The following is a 22,396-nucleotide window of genomic DNA, read 5'->3' as shown; positions in this document are numbered from 1 at the left end:
TCATCCTCCCCCTCGCATCCCCTCTTGCTAGAGTTTAGATGGACAGAGAAGCCCTCTAGAAAGGCCACAGTAATCCCACAAATACGTTGACAGAATACGCTTCCTTTTTTGCTGCAAATGCAGCGCAGCCTGGACAGGGCAGAACCCAGAAGCCCTGTTTGCATTTTGCCGTCTCCCCCGCGTTCGGTCTGGGAGATGACAGGGCGGTGCAGTGGGCCTTCCCGAGAGAAACTGGCAGCCGGGACTCCTCGCCAGGAAAATGAGAAGGTCAACCATCTATCTGGCCACACCAGAGTATCAGTTGACGGGCCTGTCCTAGGGGAGGGAGGGCGCGCCCACATGAGAAACAGGCAATTCGAGAAGCCATAGAATTTACCGTTTTGACCCCTTGGGTATACGTTTTGACATTTTTGAAGGAAGATAAAAAGAAGGAAAAGTTTTCACGTTTATCTTAGCGCTCCCAGTGTGCCGGCTGAACTTGTTTTTCAGGTGAGGAAACTGGGGCGCAGGGTGAGTCAGTCACTTGCCCGCGGTCCCAGAGCAGTGAGTCGGTGGCTGAGTGGGAATTTGACTCAGTAGTCACTGAATGCTCTTGGCTTCCTCCCTGCCCCGCTCCTTTCCCCCCACTGTCCCCCTCCTCCTCTTCCCTGCATCTGTCCCGCACCACTGCCTGTCTCCCCACATGGCCAGATGCTGGCAGGGGTGGGGGTAGAGACCTCGGCTCTGGGCCGGCCCCAGGCCAGGGACCCGGGGTGGCGGAGGGGGAGGTAAGCAGCAGGAGAAGTGTTTCCTGCACGTGTAGTGAACCTGAGGGAGGCCGCTCCAGGCCCAGGTGGAGGCGAGGCAGAAGCCAGGTTCAAGACTGGGCCATAGGGTGCCCACGAGCTGCAGGTGCCCCGCCCACCATCCATCCCGCAGACCCATGGGTGCAACTTGCGTACCGACAGGGCCCCCCGGGCGCCCCTGGGTTGGTTTTAAAGTAGAGATTACAGTGTCTTCCTCAGTTTTAGGGGAGAGAGGCCATAACGCAGTAGTTAAGCCGCTGGGCTCTGGAGCCTGACGGGCTCCATGAGCTCTGTGACCTTGGGGAAGCCGGGGAGCCCCCGCGCCCCCATCTCCTCGTACGTAAGATGGACGTAATAACGGATTTCCTTGTGTGTAAACGAGGCACAAGAAGAGAGTCTACCTCTTAGGGTTGTTTGTTGGGAGGACCAACGCGTACCTGAAGGCTCCTCCTACAGTGTCCGGCAGGCATGTGGCCTGTGAATTAACAAACATTGACCGACTTCCACATCGCTCTGTTTAGGACACGATTCTGGGAACCGAAGCCAGGCAGGGAATTCTCCTCCTCTGCCCCCGAGAACGGAGAGATCGGTGAGATACAGCCCGGTCCTGTAGGAAGGGCAGGGCGGGGAGACGAAGGAGTGTGCGAGGCGAGGCGAGGCGAGGCGGGCGCCGTGTGCTGGGCAAGAGCCTGGCCCCGCAGTCTAGACAGCACCTTCTTCCTGCAAGGGTGGAATTTCTAGGAAACTGAAGGAAAAGAACCCAGACCATCACAAAGTTAGTGCTACGTTCGCATCGCAAGGCTTACCGCTGTCGAGTATCCCGACAGGATTTGGGACAGAAAGAAATCCGGTGCCCACATCGAAAGAGGTGGACGCGCCATTAACGGAAGTCTTCCGGTTTGTCATTGTTTCAGACGCTACGAGGAACGGGCCACAAGGGGCTGCATCGCAGACTCCGGTTCTCTCGAAGAGTAACTTGGACGGCTACTTTGTAACCGCTGAAGAGTGCGTGAAGCGCTTCCCCCAGAGACTGAAGGAAGTCTTCCGGGTAAATTATGACCTATCTACTGCTTGGCTTATCTGGACACCCCCCCACCCCACCTTGCTCCCAGCCATCCAGCCCCACCGGCTGGGACTCCTGGAGCCCCGTCATGCCCTGCGCTTCACGGGACCCAGCGCCCCTCGCCGTAGACTCAGGTTCACCCCTTCTCCCCTTCCTGGGGAGGGGGGCTCGGGCTTAACTCTGCAATCCCCTCCCAGCCCTGAGGTCCTCCCCTGCTCCCGCTCTGCCGGGTCTGCCTTCTGCCTCTCGAAGACTTTGGAGAAATGTGGAAGGAGAGGGGCGGGTCAGGGAGTTAACGAGGAATTCGGGATGCGCATTCGTCCATCCTATCCACGCCACCCATTCACTGGCAGACAAGTAGCACGCCCTCACGATCTGCTGGAATTTCTGCTAATGGCTGGAGATGAAAGAGGGGGCCCCAGTCCAGTCTCAGACGCAGATGGTAAACAGATAGTTCAGACACATGGGATTGCCTGTTGTAGAAGGAACGATAGCATGCCATGGGGGCACAGGGAAAAGACCCCACTAAGGAGGACTTCCTGGAGGAGGTGGCCCCTGAACCGAATCTTAAACCCCCAGCAAGTGCTGGCCAGAGAAAGGAAGGCGCAAACAATAGGGGAGGGAGCTTGCCCCAGGCAGGTGGTGGACAGGTCATGGTCATGGGCTTTAGGGAAAAGCTCACAGATTGCTAGGGTGGGTTGCATGTGGAAGCTGTAATGGGCAAGACGGGAGAAACAGCAGCCATTTAAACACAGAGGCAGGCAGAGAATGACCTAAGCTGTTTCTGTGTTGAGAAGTAGAAGAGCAGTTAAAGGGGGAGGTCAATTTAATAAGCCGACTGTAGCGGCTGCAAGGCAGGGTGGAGGCCCCAGGGTGTGCAGGAACAGGTAGGCGAGAGGGTGAGGGGGTGAGAGGGCAGGAGGGGAAGCAGAGGGTCACTGGGAACAAGCGTTCCCTGCCTGTCTGCCTGTCACCAGGGTGGCCCGGAGGGGTTCACGGCCAGCACCCCTCTGCCGTCTTCACCCAGGGGGCCAACTCACCTGTTCCGTCGCAAGCCAGCCTCCTTTCTCTGGCCTCTGCCTCCACCTCTCTCTGCTCACCTTTCCCAGCGAGGGGACGTAGGGGGAGCCAGGCTCTGTGCTGGCACCCCCGTTCGCCTGTCTTTGGAACCCGTGCAGCTTGGTTACGGTGCACACACGTGCCATATTTCCTGATGATCTTTACTTTAAATAATTACATAATGATCTGAGTCAATGAACATTCACTGCCACCCACTCTATCCTGCCAAGACTTTGTAATCTAGGGTTGAGACAAAGAAGTGAATCTCTAATTGCCAGGGTTTACATGATCCGTACTAGGATGCAGGTTAGTTCTGGGATCACTGGGGATTTGCTTGTCGTCCTCACAGGTGTATAGTAATGAGACCAAGTGTGTGCCTTGATTTTTGAGCGGGAAGGGACAGTCACCTTACTTATTTTATTGAGTTCCCATTCGTGAGAAATTCCTGAGCATCTCTCCTCATCAATAATGCAAAACCCACCTTAGGTTAGCCTAAAATACTATTACAGCCGCTGCTGTTGTTTGCCTGGCAATTATGTAGCCACGCGAGGTCGTCTCAGCACTCAGCTCAGGTTTACAGACAACAACAAAGCCAGGCGAGTTGTGCCCCCACGGCTCAGGTCCAAGACCATGAAGAATTGAGGAAATAATTCATCATGACCCAATAAGAGACATCTTGTCTCCCCGACCGCGGTGAGGAAAGCAGGCACACACACCCCCGGGTGATGCAGGGGCATGACCTGAGGACGGGTTCTCCTTCGGCCAAGGGCTCCCCCTTCAGACACCGTCTCTGCAGGGTCGGGCATGTGTCCCCGGGTTCAGGTATTTATTTCAAAGCAATCAGAATCTGGAACCAACCCCCCCCCCCCCAGAAATGGGATCATTCTCTACATACATTTCTGTAACTCTGCTTTTCCCCTCACTGTCTGTCCTCGACGTCTGACCCTGCGTGGTGATGTCAGCATGCACCCTGATCAGAGCGTCCTCTCCGTTCTTAGGACCGGCCCCCGTCCTGCCTGCCCGGCCTGCGGGCCCCGGCTCCACACTGGCTGTGCCCACCTCTCCTCCTCCCTTCACACTCCAGCCAGCGTTCTTCCTCGCCTTCATGTCTTTGCACATTCTGTTCCTTTGCCCGGACTGCCAGTCCAGGCCCTTTGACCCGTTAACTCCTACCCAGGCTCTGGTCTTTCTTAAGCACTCGGGCCTTCCACACGCCTTCAGATCTGCGGGGAGATCTGCCGCCGGCCCGTTCCCCTCCCGGTACAAGCGTGTGTGGACTTGTGATCCTAGGAGACCGTAGGGCTGAGTTGTTCCCAAATCATCCAAATAACTCAAACGTCCACCACAGCGCTTGACATGTAATCGGTGATCAATATGTATTTGCTGAGTGGACAAAAGACTTCACGTTACGTGTAGGCAGTGGACCGGAGGGATTACATCCGCGGCCTCCTTTGTTTAAGCCCTCACAGGACCCGCTCAGGTAGGCATTCGTGTTCCCATTTCACAGATGGAGAAACTGAAGGTCTGAGACAGGGAGAAACTTACCCAAAGCCACATGTCTCGCAGAGGTTGGAGCCAGGAATTGCAACAACATCTACCTGACTCCAATAAAAGTAGGAGTCTTCATTCTGGGAGGCCAAAGACCGAGACGAGGGGAATGACGAAGGTTTTTACATTTGTGAGGGTTATAAACGTGCATTCCATGGCATCCGGACTGTCCCTGTCGTCCGGCAGTCCAGGCTGGCAGTGAGCACGGCCCTCACACCCGTCTTCCCGTCCCTGCCACACTGATTTGCTGTTACATGAGCGGACAGGCCTTTCTTCCCCACTAGACTGTGGGAACCTTGGTGTCGGGGACCACGTCGTGGCGAGCTTGCGTCTCTGTGCTGAGCAGAGTGCTCGGCACACTGTAGGTGCTCAGGAAACACTCGTTGCCCTCTCCATACCCACCAGCTCCGTTCCGCAGGTGTTTACTATGCGCTGCTCTGAGCTGGAGGTACAACAAGGGACAGACCGGGCACTTGCTGTGCGGCCTCAGGCGACAGCAATAGTAACAAACAACACGTTAGGGCACTTAGAAAACAGCATATTCACCCCTCACGACCACCCCAGGAGAGAGGGACTTCCGTAATCCCCATTTTACAGATGAGAAAATGGAAGCACGGCCAGGCTAAATATCTTGCCTACGGTTTCGCCAGTATTGACTGGCAGAGCTGAGGTTTGAAAGCGAGCAACCTGCCGGCGAGTGGCCCTCAGCGTGCCGCGTGGCCTCTGAGTCACAGGCTCCCTCCCAGCCTCCATCTGCTCATCCGCAAGATGGGGATTGTGGTGCCCTCGTGTGGCGTCACCGACGGAGCAGAGCACCCGTGCAAAGTCCCTCTGGCTCAGCAGACAGGGCCGGCTCGCCAGCACCGTCTCCCAAAACCGGGTACTGGCCCCCGGATGGCCCCTGGAGGTGACATCCAGGACCGCACTTGTTTTCCTGTAGACAGAAGCTGCCACACATCATGAAGCTTCTATAGGAACATCGAGGGCGAGATTTTTATCTGTCCTGAGGAGCTCCAGCATCCTCTTACCATAAAGGCGGAGAGTGGAAGGGAAAGAGAAAAGCCTTCCTCGTCCCTTGCCCCGGCCTCCCCGCATTACAAGAGGGCACGGGAGAACGCGGTGCGTGGTTCCTTGGGAAAAGCATATGGCGGCAAGGATGTTCCTGGAGGAGGGAACTTGCCAACGGAGCCTTGGCGGGGACACCGCCCCTTCCTCGTTTTGGAGAGGAGCCCACCCGCGCGGGGTTGTAAGTGTGTTGTCGCGGGGGTTCAGAAGGAAGCGCTTTGACGCGTGCGTTTTGTTTCTAGGACCCCTACTCCGCCTTCTTTAAAATAGACAGTGACAGGGATGGCATCATCCACATGAGCGATGTCCACAGACTGCTACACCTCTTACTGTTCAACCTTAAAGACGACGAGTTTGAGCGTTTCCTGGGCCTTCTTGGCCTGCGACTCAGCGTCACGCTAAATTTTCGGGACTTTCGAAATCTGTGTGAGAAGACGTCTTTGAGAACAGACGACCCGCCTCAAAGACTCGTTAGGTAAGAGCGCACGCGGCTCAGCGCCTTTGCCCCCACGGGGTCCGCTGCTCCCTCCGGGCCCCCGGAGGAGGGGGAGGAACGGAATTGCCCCCCCCCCCCCGGGGAGCGATCGTTTTGCCTTTTGGGGGGCTCGAGAGAAACCACGCAAGGAATAGCCTTCAATGCAGAAAGCCTGAAAGATACCGGGTGCGGGTTGGAAGGTACAACCCGATCTAGCCACCCGTGAGTGTGGGTTTCGCGTGTCACTGTGAAGCATGCCGGCCTTCCTTCTAGGCACACAACAACTACGTGCAGGCACTTCTGTGTTTTTTCTTTTATAAAGCTGGGGTCAGATTTATGGGTGTTGCCCAGCCTTGCGAGACCTGTCGGCGCCCTGCCTTTGAGCTGTGCAAGCTAACGCTTGTCTAGAGAGCACTGGTCCAGGCACTAACATGTCAGCCCAGGCAGTCACATGACTTGGGAGACCACAGAGCACCTTCTGGTAATTGATGGAAACTGAGTTTCACGTCAGGCTTTTTTCTATGAGTGTAAACACGTACATACACGGGCCCCTTGAATAACCACAGGATGCTTCAACCCTGCAGCTTGACTTATATGTGGATGGGGGGGGAGGGGATAACTACAGTGTGATTATGTACATGTGTTTTCTCTTACGATTTTCTTCACACGTCCTCTTCCCTCGCTTACTTTATAGTAAGAACACGGTGTATTACACATATAACGTTCAAAATATGGGTTAATCGATCGTGTTACCAGCAGGGCTTCCAGTCAACAGTAGGCTACTACTAATTAATTTTGGGGGGAGTCAAAAGTTATATGGGGATTTTTGACTGGGGGGGGGTTGGCGCTCCCAACCCGGGCCTCGTTCAAGGGTCAAGTGTACGTCTTTTACTTTCTATAAATCTGGGGTCAGCTGAGCCAACTGTTTGGGGAGCTACAAGGACGACGCCCCCGCCACCCCTTCCCAGGCAGTGTTCCACCCCCGACCTCTGTCTACCCCATGCCAGCCTCCCTCGGGTCGAGGAGGCGAGTCTGCGTGTCAGCTGGGCCGTGATTCGTCTCCTCCATTTCTCTCAGTAAGCGCCTACGCCCCTTCAAGCAGGAACAGCAATGCCAGTACATCCACCCCATTGAGATCTGTCGATGCCAACAGGCATGAATGAATTAGCCCTTCAGCCCCTCCTTGGCCAATTATTATAAGTGGAATAGTACTATTTTTCTGAAACCCTCCCATCCACTATGATAATACAGAGATGTGTTCTCTGCACCGTAGTAACATTCACCAGGCTGTTTTGCCCTGGAGGTACCGGCGGCCCCACCCCTTCCCTTCCGCCAGGCTGGGGAGCTCCCTGGAGCCGAGAACTCCCAGAAGCCCCCATTACTGGGCCAGATTACGCGATACTTGGCTGGGCTGCAGAGGCCCTCTGATATCGCTCTTTAATTTTTCTCTCTGAATTCGCTGGTTTTGTTTTGCCTGTACTTTAAGAAAAGCCGGCCAGAAAGAAAACAACTGTGGTCTCTTTCTAAGTGACAGAAATGATCACATAACACGTGAATTGGACACCTGCTTCCAATTGCTCAAGTTCTGAGGAGCTGTAATGTGAGACTTGATTGCTTACCATTAAAACAATACGAAAATATCCTTCAGAAAGAATTTTCTGGAGAATGTGTGCAGAATGAACCTAGAAAATTTCAACCACAAAGCGCAATCTTCCCATTCAAATGACTCAGCCTTCTTATTTGTATTCATTCCTTCGCTCATCAAGTGTTTACTGAGGGTCTGCTCCGGGCTAGATGTGGCCCCAGGACGAGGTGGTCCAAAGATGAAGAAGACCGCCTTGAGGGGCTCATGGGTGACTGTGGAACAGGTACAAAAATAAAGAGCTGTAGTGAAACATAAGGACGTCTGAAGTGCCTCCGAGATGGGAACAGCTACGCCTGCTTGAGGTGCACAGGAAAAGTGGGACATCTGAGTTGCATCTTGAGGTGAGAGTAGGAGTTTGTCAGGTGCAGGCTACCAGATGGTGGTTCGAGGCCAGAGAACAGCATGTACAACACCTCAGAGGTGGAAATGTCGAGCACGTTCAGGAAACGGGGAGAGGATGTGTGTGCAGAAGTGGCATGCGCCATGGGGGCATGGTGGGAGGAGAGCCCCGGAGAGGCAGGAGGGCCAGCTGAGAAGGGGCTGGAGAGCCAGGCTGAGGACTCGATCCTTTACCAGCAGACAGGAGAGGGTTTTATGCTGTGGAGGCAGAGGGTCGCATTGTGCTGCAGGAAGACCCTTGGGCAGTCCTAGAGCGGAGGATAGATGTAAAGGAGGACAGTCCCTGCAGTCCAGGGAGACCCAGCACGGCGTCCAGGGGTCTGGTGGAGAGACCTCAACCAAGGCACCGCCTTAGAAAGCCACTGCTTTAGAAGGCCTCCCATGGCCAGACCCCATGCCTCTGCTTCGAGAAGATGTATCCTTTAGTACTCTGCAAGGAGGCCCTATCACTTGACTTGCCAGATGAAGGACCCAGGTGATGGGTGGTGGGCAGAGATGTGAATGCAGGGTGCCTGTTTGGAGGGACCCCTTTCTCTGCCTGGAGGCCTCACCCTCCTTCACCCGCCTATCACACCAGCCTCACTTTTAGCCACCGGCCACACCTAGACACCATCCCTTTCTGGAAGCCATCCTGCCCTCATGTTTGGGCCCCTCTACCTTCAGGGCCTTCCCTTTCCACCAGCATCATCGAACACAATACTTTTGGAAAATTTGAGGGCTCATAATTTTGTTGAAGAGAGTAAGACCACCTTGTTTGTTTCATAACTGCAACACATTTTCATTTTTAGATGTATAAATGCCAATTAGAACGATCAGTCCAATGGCCTGTTTCATTTCTCCATCATCTATTCCCTTCCAATCTGTTCCCTTGTTTAAAACACACCTGCCTGTCCATTTATCTACGGACAACCCACATCGAGTCCATTTTGGTTCATGTGCATCATAAAAGATGAAACAACACTGTCACATGCCCTTTTAGCAAAATTTGATGCTTCAGCCTCTTGTCACAAAATATTGTATGATCAGGTCCTTCATGTTGAATGGCCAGCTGAATCGAAAGGCCAAATTTCCCTTTCGTTCTTAGAAATACATCATTTGTTTGTCAAAAAATTTGGCTTGTATGATCAGTCTCGTCATCATCTCTGGAATCCAGAGTCCTGTTCTGTGTGGATTCCTCTTCTGGTTCATCTGATCATTGGGAGATGTCTTCTTATCTCAATTTTCTTCCCTTTGCCATTTGAACATGAAATCAGAATTCTGAATTTTTAGCTATGTTCGATGAAAACTGACATAAGACTACAAAGATGGTGTTGCTGTGTTCTTTTCACCTTCTCTAAAGATGCTGTTATACTTTGGGCAGTGCAGTCAGGAAACTAGGGAGCGATTCATTTCAAGTTCCTGTCATTGGCTAAGTAATTCCCTCATTTTCTGTTTTCTTCTTACTGCTTTAGTCTCTCTCTCTCTTTCTTTCTTTCTCTCTCTCTCTCTCTCTCTTTTAGCATAGTTGGAAATAATTAAAGAATAAATGATTGATCATTTCTTGGGATAATGAAATCGATCTAGTAAAATTGAAGTCAAGATCACTAAGGCCCCATGTATGTAAGACCCCATTGACCCCATCAATGGACCCAGGCGGTATTGCAAGATAGAATGAGTGTTATCTCATAAAGAAAATAAATAATTTTTTTTTGTTCTTTGAAAGCCCTCTAAGAAAAACTGAAAGTCAGGAATGCCAATTCTCTTCCACTTTCCGGATTATATAGAATTGCTATTTCTTTCTTAAATATTTGATATAATTCACCAAAGAACTGATCAGGTCCTGGAGTTTCCTTTGTTGGGAAGATTTTAACTATGAATCTCATTAATTTAACAGATCATTCAGGGTTTCTATTCCTTCTTGAATGAGTGTTTGGAGTTTGTGTTTTTTGGCCCATTTCATCTAAGTTGTTAAATTTATGAGAATAAAGTTCTTCAAAATATTCCTCCCTTATATTCTTTTAATATCTGTAGGGTCTTTAGTGTTATCCCTTTTATCATTTCTGATACTTGGTAGGTAATGTCTTCTCTTCTTTTTTCTTGATATGTTTCGCTAGAGATTTATCATTTGATTGATATTTTCAAAGAACCACCTTTTTGTTTCATTGATTTTGCTCTATTGTTTTCTGTGTAATAGAAACAAATTTCTGTTTTTTGATTTCTCTTCTTTATTACTTCCTACTTTCTTCTTGCTTTGAATATAGTTTACTCTTCTTTTTTATTCTCTTAAGTTTGGAAACTCAGATTTTTTTATTTGAGTTCTTTCTTTTCTAACAGAGACCTTGAATGCTATCAGTTTCCTTGTAGGCACTGAACTGGCTACATTCTGCAAACCTGGATCTATTACAGTTTTAAGTTTCATTCACTTAAGAATATTTTCTAATTTCCCTTGAGACTTTCTTTTGGATCCACAATTATTTAAAGTGTGGTTCTGTCAATTGTAAAATATGTCCATGGTTTCCAACTATCTTTCTGTTATTGATTTCTAGTTTAATTCTGTTATGGTCAGAAAACATACTTTGTATGATTTTAATTCCTTTAGATTTGTTCAGCTTTATTTTATGACCCTAGAGATGGTCTGTGTTGGTGAGTATTCCATGGATGCTTGATGAGAACGTGTATTTGGCTGTCGTTGGGTGGAGTGTGCCGATGAGATCAAGTTAGTTGATAGTGTTCAGGTCTTCAGTGTTCTTGCTTATTTGTTTGTTCTATTACTTCCTAGAGAAGAGTGATGAAGTCCCCAACAATAGTTAAGCACTTGTCTATACCTCTTTCCAGTTCTATCCATTTGTGCTTCATGAATTTTGAAACCGAGAAAAAGAGTGTGTTTATACTTGCCATTTCTGCTTCTCTTCCCTTATTTCTGAAGTTCTATTTCTCTCTGCTCTCATGTTCCTTCCTCAGAGAAGCTTTCTTCAGCAGGTCTTTTAGAGCATGTCTACCGGAGACAGGTTGTCTTAGTTTTCCTTCACTGAGAAAATTTCTCTTGCTCCTTCATTCCTAACAGACATTTTTGCTGGGTATAGAATTCTGGGTTAACAGTTCTTTTCACAGCACTTTAAAAATGTTACTCCGTTGTTTTCAGGCCTTCATGGTTTGTGGTGAGAAGTCTGCAGGAATTCAAATGGTCTTGCCCCCTAGATGGCCTGTGTCATTTTCCTCAGGTTACTTTCAGGATGTTTTTTCTTTATCTTTGGTTTTCATTAGTTTTAGTATGATGTGTTTGGGCATGACTTTCTTTGTTTATCATTCTTTGGGTTTACTGAACTTCTTGAATTTGTAAATTTATGTTCTTCATCGACTTTGGGAAGGGTCCAGCTATTATTTCCTCACGTTTAAAAAAATTTTTATTTTGGTATCAATCTCTGCCTCCATCCACCTCTTGTGGTATCCCAATGACATGAATGTAGACTTGTTGATTTTGTACCACTGGTCCCTGTATTAATCCCTGAAGCTATATTCTTCTCTTTTTTTCCCCATTGATCAGATTGGATTAATTCTGTTCATCTGTCTTCAGGTTCACTGACTCATTCCTTTGTCATCTGCATTCTGTCATTGAGCCAATCCAGTAAAAATTTTATTTCATTTGTATTTTTCATTTCTAAAGTTTTCATTTGGTTCTTGTCTTCCCCCAGCCTTCTATTTCTTGGCTCAGATTATCTGCCTTTCCACGTATTTTGAGGACATTTACTTTTACTTCATGTTTCTAATAGCTGCTTTAAAATATTATAATTTCAACAGCTGGGTCATCGTGGAGTCTGTTGTCTTTTACCTTGAAAATTGTTGAGATTTTCCTGGTTCTCTGTATATTGAGTTATTTTGGATTGTATCATGGGCTTTTTAAGTATTATATTATGATACTCTGGCCCAGTTAAAATCCTCAGTTGTGTGTTGATTTGTGTTTTATTTATTTTGTAAGCAAACAGTCAATCCAGTTAGGTTCAGACTGCAAGTCCTAACCTGCCTTCTGTGGTTTCTATGTCAGTTGAGTTTCAAGGTCACTGCAGCACTATGAGGCCAGCCCATGTGCGCAGCCCCCCAGGTGGGGAGTTGTGGAGGGAGCAAGTCTTCAGTACACAGTAGTGAAGTTCTCAGAGCTTCTGTTGTGCTGCTTTGGATTAGTTTCACACAAGAGCACAGCAGAAGTGAATCTGGAACTTCCCGCACAGATTTAGGCATCCTGTTTTTCAGCCCTCTCGTATGATTTCTCCCCATACTTTCCAGCCCCCAGAGAGTCCCCCCACCCACCTGTTTTCTCTCTCTCTTTTTTTTTTTTTTTTTTTTTTGGCCTTCTTGCTGGAAACCCTTAGGTTTGGGCCTATCTGTATGGTTATGTACTTCCTATGACTGGGCCTACCCCCAGTGCAACACAGTGAGAGGAAAACAATAATGTGGATACCTTCAGTGTTCCTTGAGCACAGAGTGTGCCTTCTGGTGAAAGGGAAGAGTTTTAGTTTTAGGCACTTACTTGGCCACTACTGTTGCTGGCTATGTCACAAAAGTGTAGGTGTGTAACTCAGAGTCTTTGGATCAGAACAGGGAGGGTGAAAAGAGACAAAGGGGGCATTATATCCCCCACATACTTTGTACTTCAGGGCTATCCTTTCTGGTTCTTTGGTCAGAAATACAGGCTTTCTTGTGGAGCTTTTTTGGCCCATGCCCGCTGCATAGTTCCAGAAGTAGGACTGTCCTTAAGCCTAAGCTGGGAATATGGGCGATAAAGAACCCATGAAACTCATATCAGTCATTCTTCAAGTTTTGATTTCCCTCTCCATCATCCTTCTTTTTTTTTTTTAATGTTTACTTATTTTTGAGAGAGAGGCAGAGTGTGAGCAGGGGAGGGGCAGAGAGAGAGAGAGGCACAGAACCCAAAGCAAGCTCCAGGCTCCGAGGTGTCAGCACAGAGCTTGACATGGGGCTTGAACCCACGAGCCGTGAGATCATGACCTGAGGCGAAGTCGGACGCTTCACCAACTGAGCCACCGAGGCACCCCTCCATCATCTTTCTATTATTTACTTTTTGGTGTCCTCAGAATTACTTCTTGTATTCTGTCGAGAGCTTTTAGTTGTAATCAGTGGGGGGGAGAGGGTGCAGTGTGTGCCTTCTCCATCTTAGCTGGACAAGAGGGACAAGGACTCTTGCCCTGCCTGGAGTGCTGGTCCCTGTGATCACACAGCTGCCTCATCACCACTCATGCCTCAGAGAGCCGCTCCCTGGCCTTCTTAGCTGAAGCGTCCCCTCTCACCCATCACTCTTGGTCACATTCATATCCCAAGTTATCTGATTCATTCATTTTCCACATGTTGCTGTAAGTTCCCACAATCATGGTATGAGCTCCTTGAGGATGTGGGCTCTGTCCACATCGCTGGTCAGTGTGTCTACAGAACCCAGAGCAGCACAGAGTAAGAGGTCATATATGTTTGCATCGGACAGACTGGCTGATAACAAGGCTGGGTCTCCCTGACTATCAAGATCTAAAGAGTCAGGCAATAGAGGCAATCAGTAACTTTTGGAAAAGGCCATAGAAAAACCTTCTGATCTCTTGAGGAGACAAGTATATAAAATGGGACGGGGAGAAATGGGTGGGGAAATCATAGGTGTCCCTGGTTTGAGCCTGGCTCACTGAGAAAACATTCAAGACTTACGCCTAGAAAAGAAATTGGGTTGGTGGAGGCCGTTCAGATATGTGTTTAGATAGCGAGATCAGTTTGGGTTCGCTGACTTTGCAGACACAGAACATGCCCCTCAGAATCTCTATCCTTTGGGGGGAGTTCAGGTGAGTCCTGTGGGTGCAGGTTGGATTTAGGAGGAACTTAAGGTGAAGACAGGGGACTAGGCATCATTATTAGGACCTACAGTCCTCTTAAGCAATAATTGTGAAAATGGAACCTAGTCCCCCCAACCTTCCCAAACGTTTAGTGGTGAACTAGTGACAGAGGATTAGATTGGTTGACCTTTGGATCCCTTTCCACCCTGGAAATTCCATGATTCTGTGAAGTCCAGTAGTCAGTTGGAGAGAGATGGAACAGAAAAGTAGGTGAGGAGATTACAGCCCCAGCGGTACAGATGTGTGGATAAATGGCAGGAAGGCATGGCTGGGGACATGAGAAGGGATGACCTTTCAGAAGAGTAAATAAACTTTGGGGTGGAAAGAGAGAGGAGTGGTCAAGGTTTGGGGGAGCCAGGTGGGGAGGGAAAACCACACTCACTGAAGGCACACGTTCACCCGGCCCCAGGATTGGTATTCCAACACGTGGTGACCCTTAAAGCGCAGCATGATGAAGGCAACCAGAGAGGGGAGAGATGGTTAATAGGGGCACATGGAACACACAAGTCAGCGAAGACCCCTGGATTCAGCAATATAGAAGTAATTGGTGAATTTGAAGACCGGGGTGGGCTCTTAATAAAGGGAGGCGTGCCCGCCATAGTTTACCGTGTACCCCCATGAGCTGGCATTTTCCAGGAGGGAAAATGAAACTGGGAAAGCCCTCATTTGGTCTGGTTCAACAGTAGCAATGTAGGAGTTTGTGCTCGCCAAACTGTGGGGGTCACAGTTTACGTAATTCGCCAAAGAAGAGCTGCTTAAAATAAGACGCTTTGTGGCCCAGTATAGCCCAGTGTAGGTTTTGGGGGTAATCATGGATACCAATGCACCTGGTGACTCGTGGGCTCTGGGCACGGTCAGTCATCAAGGAACTTGAGGAGCGGTCCAGGACAGCTGTCCGGGGGCAGCAGAGCGTGTTGGAAGGGATTTGAAGAAGCCACATGAAGAACACTGATTGCCGCTTGCTTTGTTGATTCGGGTTGCCGTGACCTAGCTTGCCGTCTGCTTCTGAAATGCGTGCCAGGGTGGAACTTCCAGGGGAGCCTTGTCTGGTGGGCGGGAGCCGCAGCTCCACTTTTCCAGCCTTCACACCGAGCCCGGCGCTCCAGCCACGCACTGGGCAATGCTGCGTTTGTTGAACGGAAACAGAAATGCTAAGTGGAAAGAAGACCCCCGGTGCGTAAAAACCAGAGGTGTCCCTCACCTCTGTGAAGTGTAATATTTCAGGGATCTTTTCCTACGAAGAGTGAACTTACAGGGGCAGCAAACCTGTAGCTTCAGATAAAAACCAGATGGTCACGTGAAAGGCTATCCATGGCATCGGAGACCTGAGTCTGAATGGTTTCCAGGTCCTGGCTGTGTCATTTGGCAGGTTGGTTAATTTCCCGAAAACACAGCTTCCTCTTTCGCAGAGTGGGATGGTAATGCCGGCATGTGTCACTTGACTGGCTGTGCTCAGCACCCGCTGGTCACTGACCTCGTGGTGGCCATCAGCACCTGAGAAACCCACACGGTGCTGCCGACCTGAGTGTCACATACAGAGGGTCACGTTCAAAGCGGCCCTTCTAGGGGGATTGTGTAAGCCTTTGACCTCCATTGTTTGCAACACACAAATCCCTGCATTTTCTCAACTGGCAGCATACTGGTTGACCTTAGACTTTTTTTCTTATATGCGGTTCATTTGCAGAAGCGTAAATAATGCTTCTTTAAAGGGGCTCTGTGGGGCTTGCTTGCTGTCCATCCCCCACACTGGTCTTCTGGGGACCCTTCAGGAGAAATTTATGTTGGGGTCTCTATGGGCCTCGGTCTGGTGGCAAGATGCGCTTAGCACCCACCATGCCTGTGAGTAAGTGCAGGTTCCAGGTGGGGGGTCTCAGATGTGGTCCCATTTCAGGAAACTGTCGGGTGATGTGGATATGGTCAGTTTTGCCAGGGGAATGTGCTGAGCGCCCTGATATCTGCAGGGAAAATATTTCAGATGCAGATCTGGATGTGGAAAACAGCTCAAGTTGCCAGAAAGGGAGGGATAGGTGCTCCGAGGAGCAGAGCAATTACAGAAAAAGAAGTGGGGAGGGGTTTTACAGATTTTATCCGCCCCCGTCCTTCGAGTGGAGGAATCCAGGGCTTAGCCACGGTGTTAAGCGTGGGGCATTTTTTTAAAGTGTCTTTGGCGTCCATCATCCCAGGAGGAAATAAACAGAATTTTGATCATTTTACATACTTGAGCCCAACCTTTGAACAGTAGCTGGGACCGAGAAAGCGATGCCCCCCCCCCCCCCCCCCCCCCCCCCCCCCCCCGCCCCGTGTTCCTGAACCGTTTGTTAGTCTGCATTGTTATTCCGATTCGCCAATTCAGAAATAAAAGTTTGTGGTGGTTTTCTTCTGAAGAGGCTTCACTGTTCTATGGTGTTTTTTTCCCCTTCTGAGAAGAAATGAGCCCTGTTTGTTTTGTGAGTGGCAGAGAAAGTTGAACAGCATTTATCTGAAAATAAACAAGGACTTATAAAATTTAAGAAGACTTCCCTAACATGCAGCTGGGGAAATAAGACCGTATTTTGAGAATTAAGTTAGACCAGATGTGAAATAACAGACTTTAACGGTATCTTTGAAACAAACGGGGATGGGGAACCCCTTGGGAGATTAATGAGTCCATTAAATTTAAACACAGTTATTTATTTATTTATTTATTTACTTATTTATTTATTTATTTATTTATTTATTTTTCTTTTAAGACCAAAACAGAAGGTTGCAGATTCAGAACTAGCTTGTGAGCAGGCTCATCAGTATCTTGCTACCAAAGCAAAAACCAGATGGTCAGACTTATCTAAGGTAAGAAAACGATTATTTCCTTAAAAGGAAAGGAAATCTATTTCAGTGTTTTCAGATCATTGGGATAATCAAGCTGTTTAGATCCCGTCGCTGAGATGGGAAAACAATGTTCTATACCCAACTGGTGACTCCTTTTATTCCTAAAATACTTTTTCAGCATAAATTCTCCCATCCGAGGTCAACTGATGTTTAGAAAAAGGAGTATTTGTAGGAGTTATGTGGACAGAAATTCCTAGATGTATCTCAGGTTTGATATGAATTAAAAATTTTAAAGAAAAAAAAAAAGAACCCCGTCATATTATTTTTACCCCATTCAAAACCTGCATTTCTGGGTAGGTGGGATTTCTTCCTGTCTTCCAAAACGATAGAAAGCACATTTTGAAGGTGAATGCTGTAGATGGGCAATCGTGTAAACCAATTTGGTGTTGAGATGGGCGCATAATCTAATGACAGTTGTACCCACAGGACAGTAGAACGGAGCCTGCGGGACTGAGTTCATCCAGGAGTGGGTGATCATTTCATAACGCAACAAGGACACAACACCTTCACCTTAGGAAATGTCTTTAAAACTGCACTGTGGAAGAATTTTCTTTTCTTTTTTTTTTTAAGTTTATTTACTTTGAGAGAGAAAGAGAGCACGAGTAGGGGAGGGTCAGAGAAAGCAAGAATCCTAAGCAGGTCCCGCACTGTCAGCGCAGAGCCCGACGTGGGGCTCTCGATTGATCTCACGAACCGCGAGATCATGACCTGAGACGAAATCGGGTCGGGCACTTAACCGATGGAGCCAAGCCGACGCTCCCAGAAGGATTTTCACATTGTTGTGAAGAACGCCTCCACTTGGTTTCATCTGGTCATTTTCTTTCAATGTTTGCCTCTCTTGGCGTGTGTCCGACGTGAAGTTCTGTCTTGTCAGTCCTGTGCCGCCCCTGGGCTGCCTCTCCCCAGTCCCCTGCCGTCAGAGTTGACGGTGCGGCTCAGGGTGGCAAATCACACGGAGTCCTCCCGCTCCCACGGGTAGGGCTGGCCTTCCCGAGCCGCCCTGCGGGAGTGCGGGGCCAGCCCTGGGCTGTACTCTGCGACCACATGGGCATGGCAGCCGGGAGAGGGCCGAGCTCACTGCGTGACATCATCCTCCACACCCTGCACCCCAGCTTCTCTGGGCCTGCCTCTCCCCTCCTCCCTGCTATTTCTGTCCACTCTTCCTCCTGCCCCTATAATGCCCCCTCTGCTGATGCTGCCCTCCGTGGACCCAGGGGCTCCCACGGCCCCTTCCAGGCCCTTGCTGGATTCGTCCTGCCCTGCTCTGATGAATGTCGCGCAGCACATCTCCGGGGTACGTGGGTTTGTGCTGGGGGTTCGGTGGTAACGAAGACCCATCTTCTTCCAGCCTTCGGAGCTCACAGACCAGGAGAGGTGGCGGTTAAGAAACAAAGGCAGCTTATTAACAAAGCAGGTGGGCGCCGTGGGGAAAGTGAACAGGCTGCCGGAGGCCTTTGTTTCTGCCTTGTTGCATCCGTACTTCCTGGAATGCTTCCTCCCCTGGCCCTACCACGGCTCTGTCGGGCCTCCTCCACTCCCTGTCTGGACCTGCCCCCTCTCGGGCTCGGTGACCCTCTCTGTCTGTGTTCACTCCCTTGAGCACGTCCTCTGCACTTACCTCTCCATACTTTGTTTTTGTTTTTATTTAGAGAGAGGGAGAGTGGGGTGGGGGGAGAGAGAGAGGAGAGAGAGAATCCCAAGCAGGCTCCGTGCTGCCAGCACAGAACCCGCTGCGGGGCTCAAACTCACAAAACTGTGAGATCATGACCTGAGCTCAACCGACTGAGCCCCCCAGGCGCCCCTCCTCTCCACACCGATTCCCGTGGCCTCTCATAACCATCTTTCTCCCTGATGTTCTGCGGAACCCCAAGTGTGCTTAGGGGAGGTGTGGGGACCCTGGAGTGCTCTGCTGCTAAGCCAGCAGCCTCGGGTCAATCCCTTCTAGAAGGGAGCCTGGTGGAAGTGTGGGAAGGGAAGAAGACTTGGAGGCTTACGGAGGAAGAGGAATCAGCAGGGGCTTGTGGAGCCACTTTGTAGGGGGTCAAGCGTCACTTCGCGCCGGGCCTCACACCTCTCTCGGCCCCCCCGCGGGACTGCGTGCCCCTGTGTGTTTTATTAGTATTCGATCGGACATTTCTCCCACTCTCTCAATTTATCTTGAAAAAAGCTCTAAAGCTTTTTGGGATTCGTTCTGAATCCCAAACCTGCAGAAAGTAGGGTGACGCATAGATAAGACGCATTAATGACGGACGCCTGGTGACGAGGCGGGTGTTCTCCTACCATCCAGCACAGCCTTGCCCTTCCCTTCTGGGTCGTGGCAGACACGCGGCATTTGTCTCCTCTCTGGGCACTTCTGTGGGTTCGCCAAAAAGACCCGCGAATGTCGGAAAGGATGTGGTCCCCAGTAAAACTGCATTTGGAACTTGAACAAGTCAGGTACTGCGTCCTCTAGCTGTCCTCAGCGAGGGTCCCCGGCTGGCCACTCAGCCGGGCTCGGCCAAGGACACCACCGGCCGATCTCTTGGACGCACCCGCGGTCGGCCTATTCTGGGCAGCTTAACAGGCTCACTTCCGTTTAAGTATGTTTGGAAAATAAGTTCATCGATTTCTTCAGCAAACATTATTATGAATTAACTATGCACTGTTGCAAGATATTAAAGCCACAGCGACCAAAAAAAAAAAAAAGACACGGTCTCTGTTCCCAAGAGACTTGTGGTATAAGCACCAATAAGAGTGCTAAAGAATTGTATTATAATTGAAGGAGCTTTTTTTAAAGCTCATTTTTCAAGTTGTCACTCCACAGTGCAATGTAATAGTAATACATATTATATATATTATATATATATAACGTGTGTATTTGTATGTGTGTAATATGCATGAATGCATATAGCGTATGTAGTAATACGTACAATAATAATATACATGCGTAGCTTAGGTACGTTTAAGGTAGTCACCGCGTATCCCAAGTTTTATCCCACCATGTAACCCGCCATCCAGACGAAGGAGGAGAACACTCTCAATGTCTTAGCGCCGCACACACTTTGCATCAAGGGCCAGGCGGTGACCGGCCTTGGCTTTGTGAGGCAGGGGCTTCAGACACAGCCGCTCAGCTCTACCGTGTGGCCCTCGGTGCTGTCAGACTCCGCTTCCTCCTCCCTAGTGGATGCGTAACAGCGTGTCATTCTAGTTTTAGGTAGCGTGTGTTGGTTACTCGTGAGCGGTGAGTATCTTTTCGTTTATTCCTGAGGCAGGTTCCCTTTCTCCATGAAGGGCCTGCTCGTTGGTTTTCTCACTGGGCTCTCTGGTGATTTCTCATTGGTCGATAGGAACTCGTACCACGGTTTGGCTACTAGTCTTTTGTCAATGATACGTGGTGCGAGTCACTAATCCCAGTTTGTGTTCTGTGTTTGCATCCTTTTCATACGATATCTTTTGGTAGATATAAGTTCGTTAAAAAAATTTTTTTTAAATGTTTATTCGCTTTTAAGAGACAGAGACCAGGGAGTAAGCAGGGGGGGGGGCAGAGAGAGAAGGAGACACAGAATCTGGATCCGAGCTGTCAGCACAGAGCCCGACGCGGGGGTCGAGCCCACGAACCGTGAGATCGTGACCCGAGCCGAAGTCCAACACCTGACTGCCTGAACCATCCAGGCGCCCCGGGTTCTTCTTGTTGATAGAGTCAAATGTGAAATGTGTTAACATTTCCTGTAGGTCTCGCCTAAGAATCTGTGTTTCATCTGAAGTCATGAAGACCCTTCAGCAGCTCTCCAGTGAAGCCTTTCCCATCCTGGTCTTGAGATCCACACCACGTGTCACCTATGTGTTGGGAGGCAGGGGTTCACTCCCACTCTTCCATATGGAGACCCGGTTGTCTAGCCCCCGTAAAGCCCATCCTTCTCCCCCTGACGTATGGCATCACCGCTGTCCTGCCTCGAGGCCTGCGGGTGTCTCTGGGCTCCTCACTCTGTTCCCCGGGTCAGTTTGTCTGTCTTGGCACCTTTACCACATCACTGTAATCACAGTAACTCGGTAATACGTCTTGATCAGCTGGTAGGCAAGTCCCTCCTCCTGTCCTTTAAGAGTTTATGAATCAGTTTGTCAAGTTCCACAAGGCAACAAAGCATTTGGAGAGAAATGCCGTCGTTACAATTTTGAGTCTTCCAGTTCACGAGCATGGTGCGTCTCCATTTATTCTGATATCTTTAAATATCTTTCAATAAATTTTTATACTTTTCTGTGTAGCGGTCTTACGATCACTCGTAAGGTTTATTCCCTGGGATGGGGCACCTGTGTGGCTCAGTCTGTTGAGTGTCTGACTTTGGCTCGGGTCAAGATCTCACGGTTTGTGAGTTTAAACCTGTCAGCATAGAGCGCACTTGGGATTATCTCTCTCCTTCTCTCTGTCCCTCCCCCACTTGTTCTCTCTCTCTCTCTCTCTCTCTCTCTCTCTCTCTCTCTCAAAATAAATAAACTTAGAAAGAGGTTTATTCCTAAGACTTTCTATTTTTGATGCTATTATAAATATTTTTTAAAATTTGTTCTCTGTGCCTGATATGTAAGAACATGAATGATCTTGCCTATTGACCTGAAATCCAGACTTCTTGCTAAATTCTCTTAGCATAGTAATTCATTTGTGGATCTTTCTTACGTATCCAGCCACGTCGTCTGTGAATAACGACAGCTGTATTTCTTCCTGTCCTGTTTTTTACCTTTTATTCCTTTTTCTTGCTTGACTACCCTGGCTGATACCTCCAGTACGACGTGGAAAAGAGGGCAGCGGAGACCTTGCCTGTTCCTGGTCTTAAAGGGAATGTTTCTGCCTTCACCGTGGATTGTGATGCTTGCAGAGGACTTTCTAGACGTGCTCCTGCATCTACCTCACGGTGTTGTGAGGAAGAGGGTCAGAGGAGCTATTACTTCCAAACAGTTTAAGTCAGTGCCGAGTGCCACACATTACCTGCTGGTCTGTGGCCCTCTTAACAGGCCGAAAATTCCCCAGATACCTTTTGCATCCCTCGGGGACATTAAAAAGGTACCGTATTGGGGCGCCTGGGTGGCTCGGCGGGTTAAGCGTGCGGCTCTTGATTTCGGCTCAGGTCACGATCTCACGGTTCGTGAGTTCGAGCCCCACGTCGGGCTCTGCTCAGAGGCGTGGAGCCTGCTTTCGAGTCTCTCTCTTCCTCTCTCTCTGCCCCTCCCCCCCAACATAAATAATTAAACTTAAAAAAATAAAGCTACCGTATCATCGCGTCATCAGAGCTGGGGTCTCGCGTGCCTCATCCCTGTCTTACAACCAGAGGACCAAGTCTGCTGCGTTGTCAAGATGACCACCTCCAGCAGCGTGGGCTACTGTCTCAATCCCCAGGCTCTGGGACCCTCATTTCTAATAGCTCTTGAGCCCAAGTTGTTGGCCGGGTCATACACCTGAGACCACTCATCACCCAGAAACCAGCCCTTTCCAGTTCATGACAGTTGTTTGCGTTTTGCTCGGTCACCTTCTTTACCGAAACGGTGAGGGTATCTGGAGCTTTGACTGAAAAGTAATTAAGCAGGTAGAGAGGGGAGAGACACGTCTTCTGTTGTTCCAGGTATTGGCTGTGGACAATCCTCTAAACTACCACGAACACA

At 49.4% G+C, this 22,396-nt stretch overlaps 1 protein-coding gene across 10 annotated transcripts in view; it reads left to right on the top strand.

The window, feature by feature from the left end:
- EFCAB6 (EF-hand calcium binding domain 6) overlaps positions 1–22,396 on the top strand; it is a 243,243-nt gene that overhangs the window by 154,430 nt on the left and 66,417 nt on the right. For all 10 annotated transcript variants that reach the window (XM_042993473.1, XM_042993475.1, XM_042993474.1 and 7 more), the window contains 3 exons: positions 1,700–1,833; positions 5,763–5,995; positions 16,633–16,729. In XM_042993473.1, the coding sequence (XP_042849407.1) occupies positions 1,700–1,833; positions 5,763–5,995; positions 16,633–16,729 (464 nt within the window). The remainder of the gene's footprint in view (positions 1–1,699; positions 1,834–5,762; positions 5,996–16,632; positions 16,730–22,396) is intronic.

This window comes from Panthera tigris, chromosome B4 (genome assembly GCF_018350195.1).
Source record: "Panthera tigris isolate Pti1 chromosome B4, P.tigris_Pti1_mat1.1, whole genome shotgun sequence".
NCBI lineage: Eukaryota > Metazoa > Chordata > Mammalia > Carnivora > Felidae > Panthera > Panthera tigris.
The sequence above is the reverse complement of the archived record's forward strand: the minus strand, read 5'-3'. Positions and strand labels throughout refer to the sequence as shown.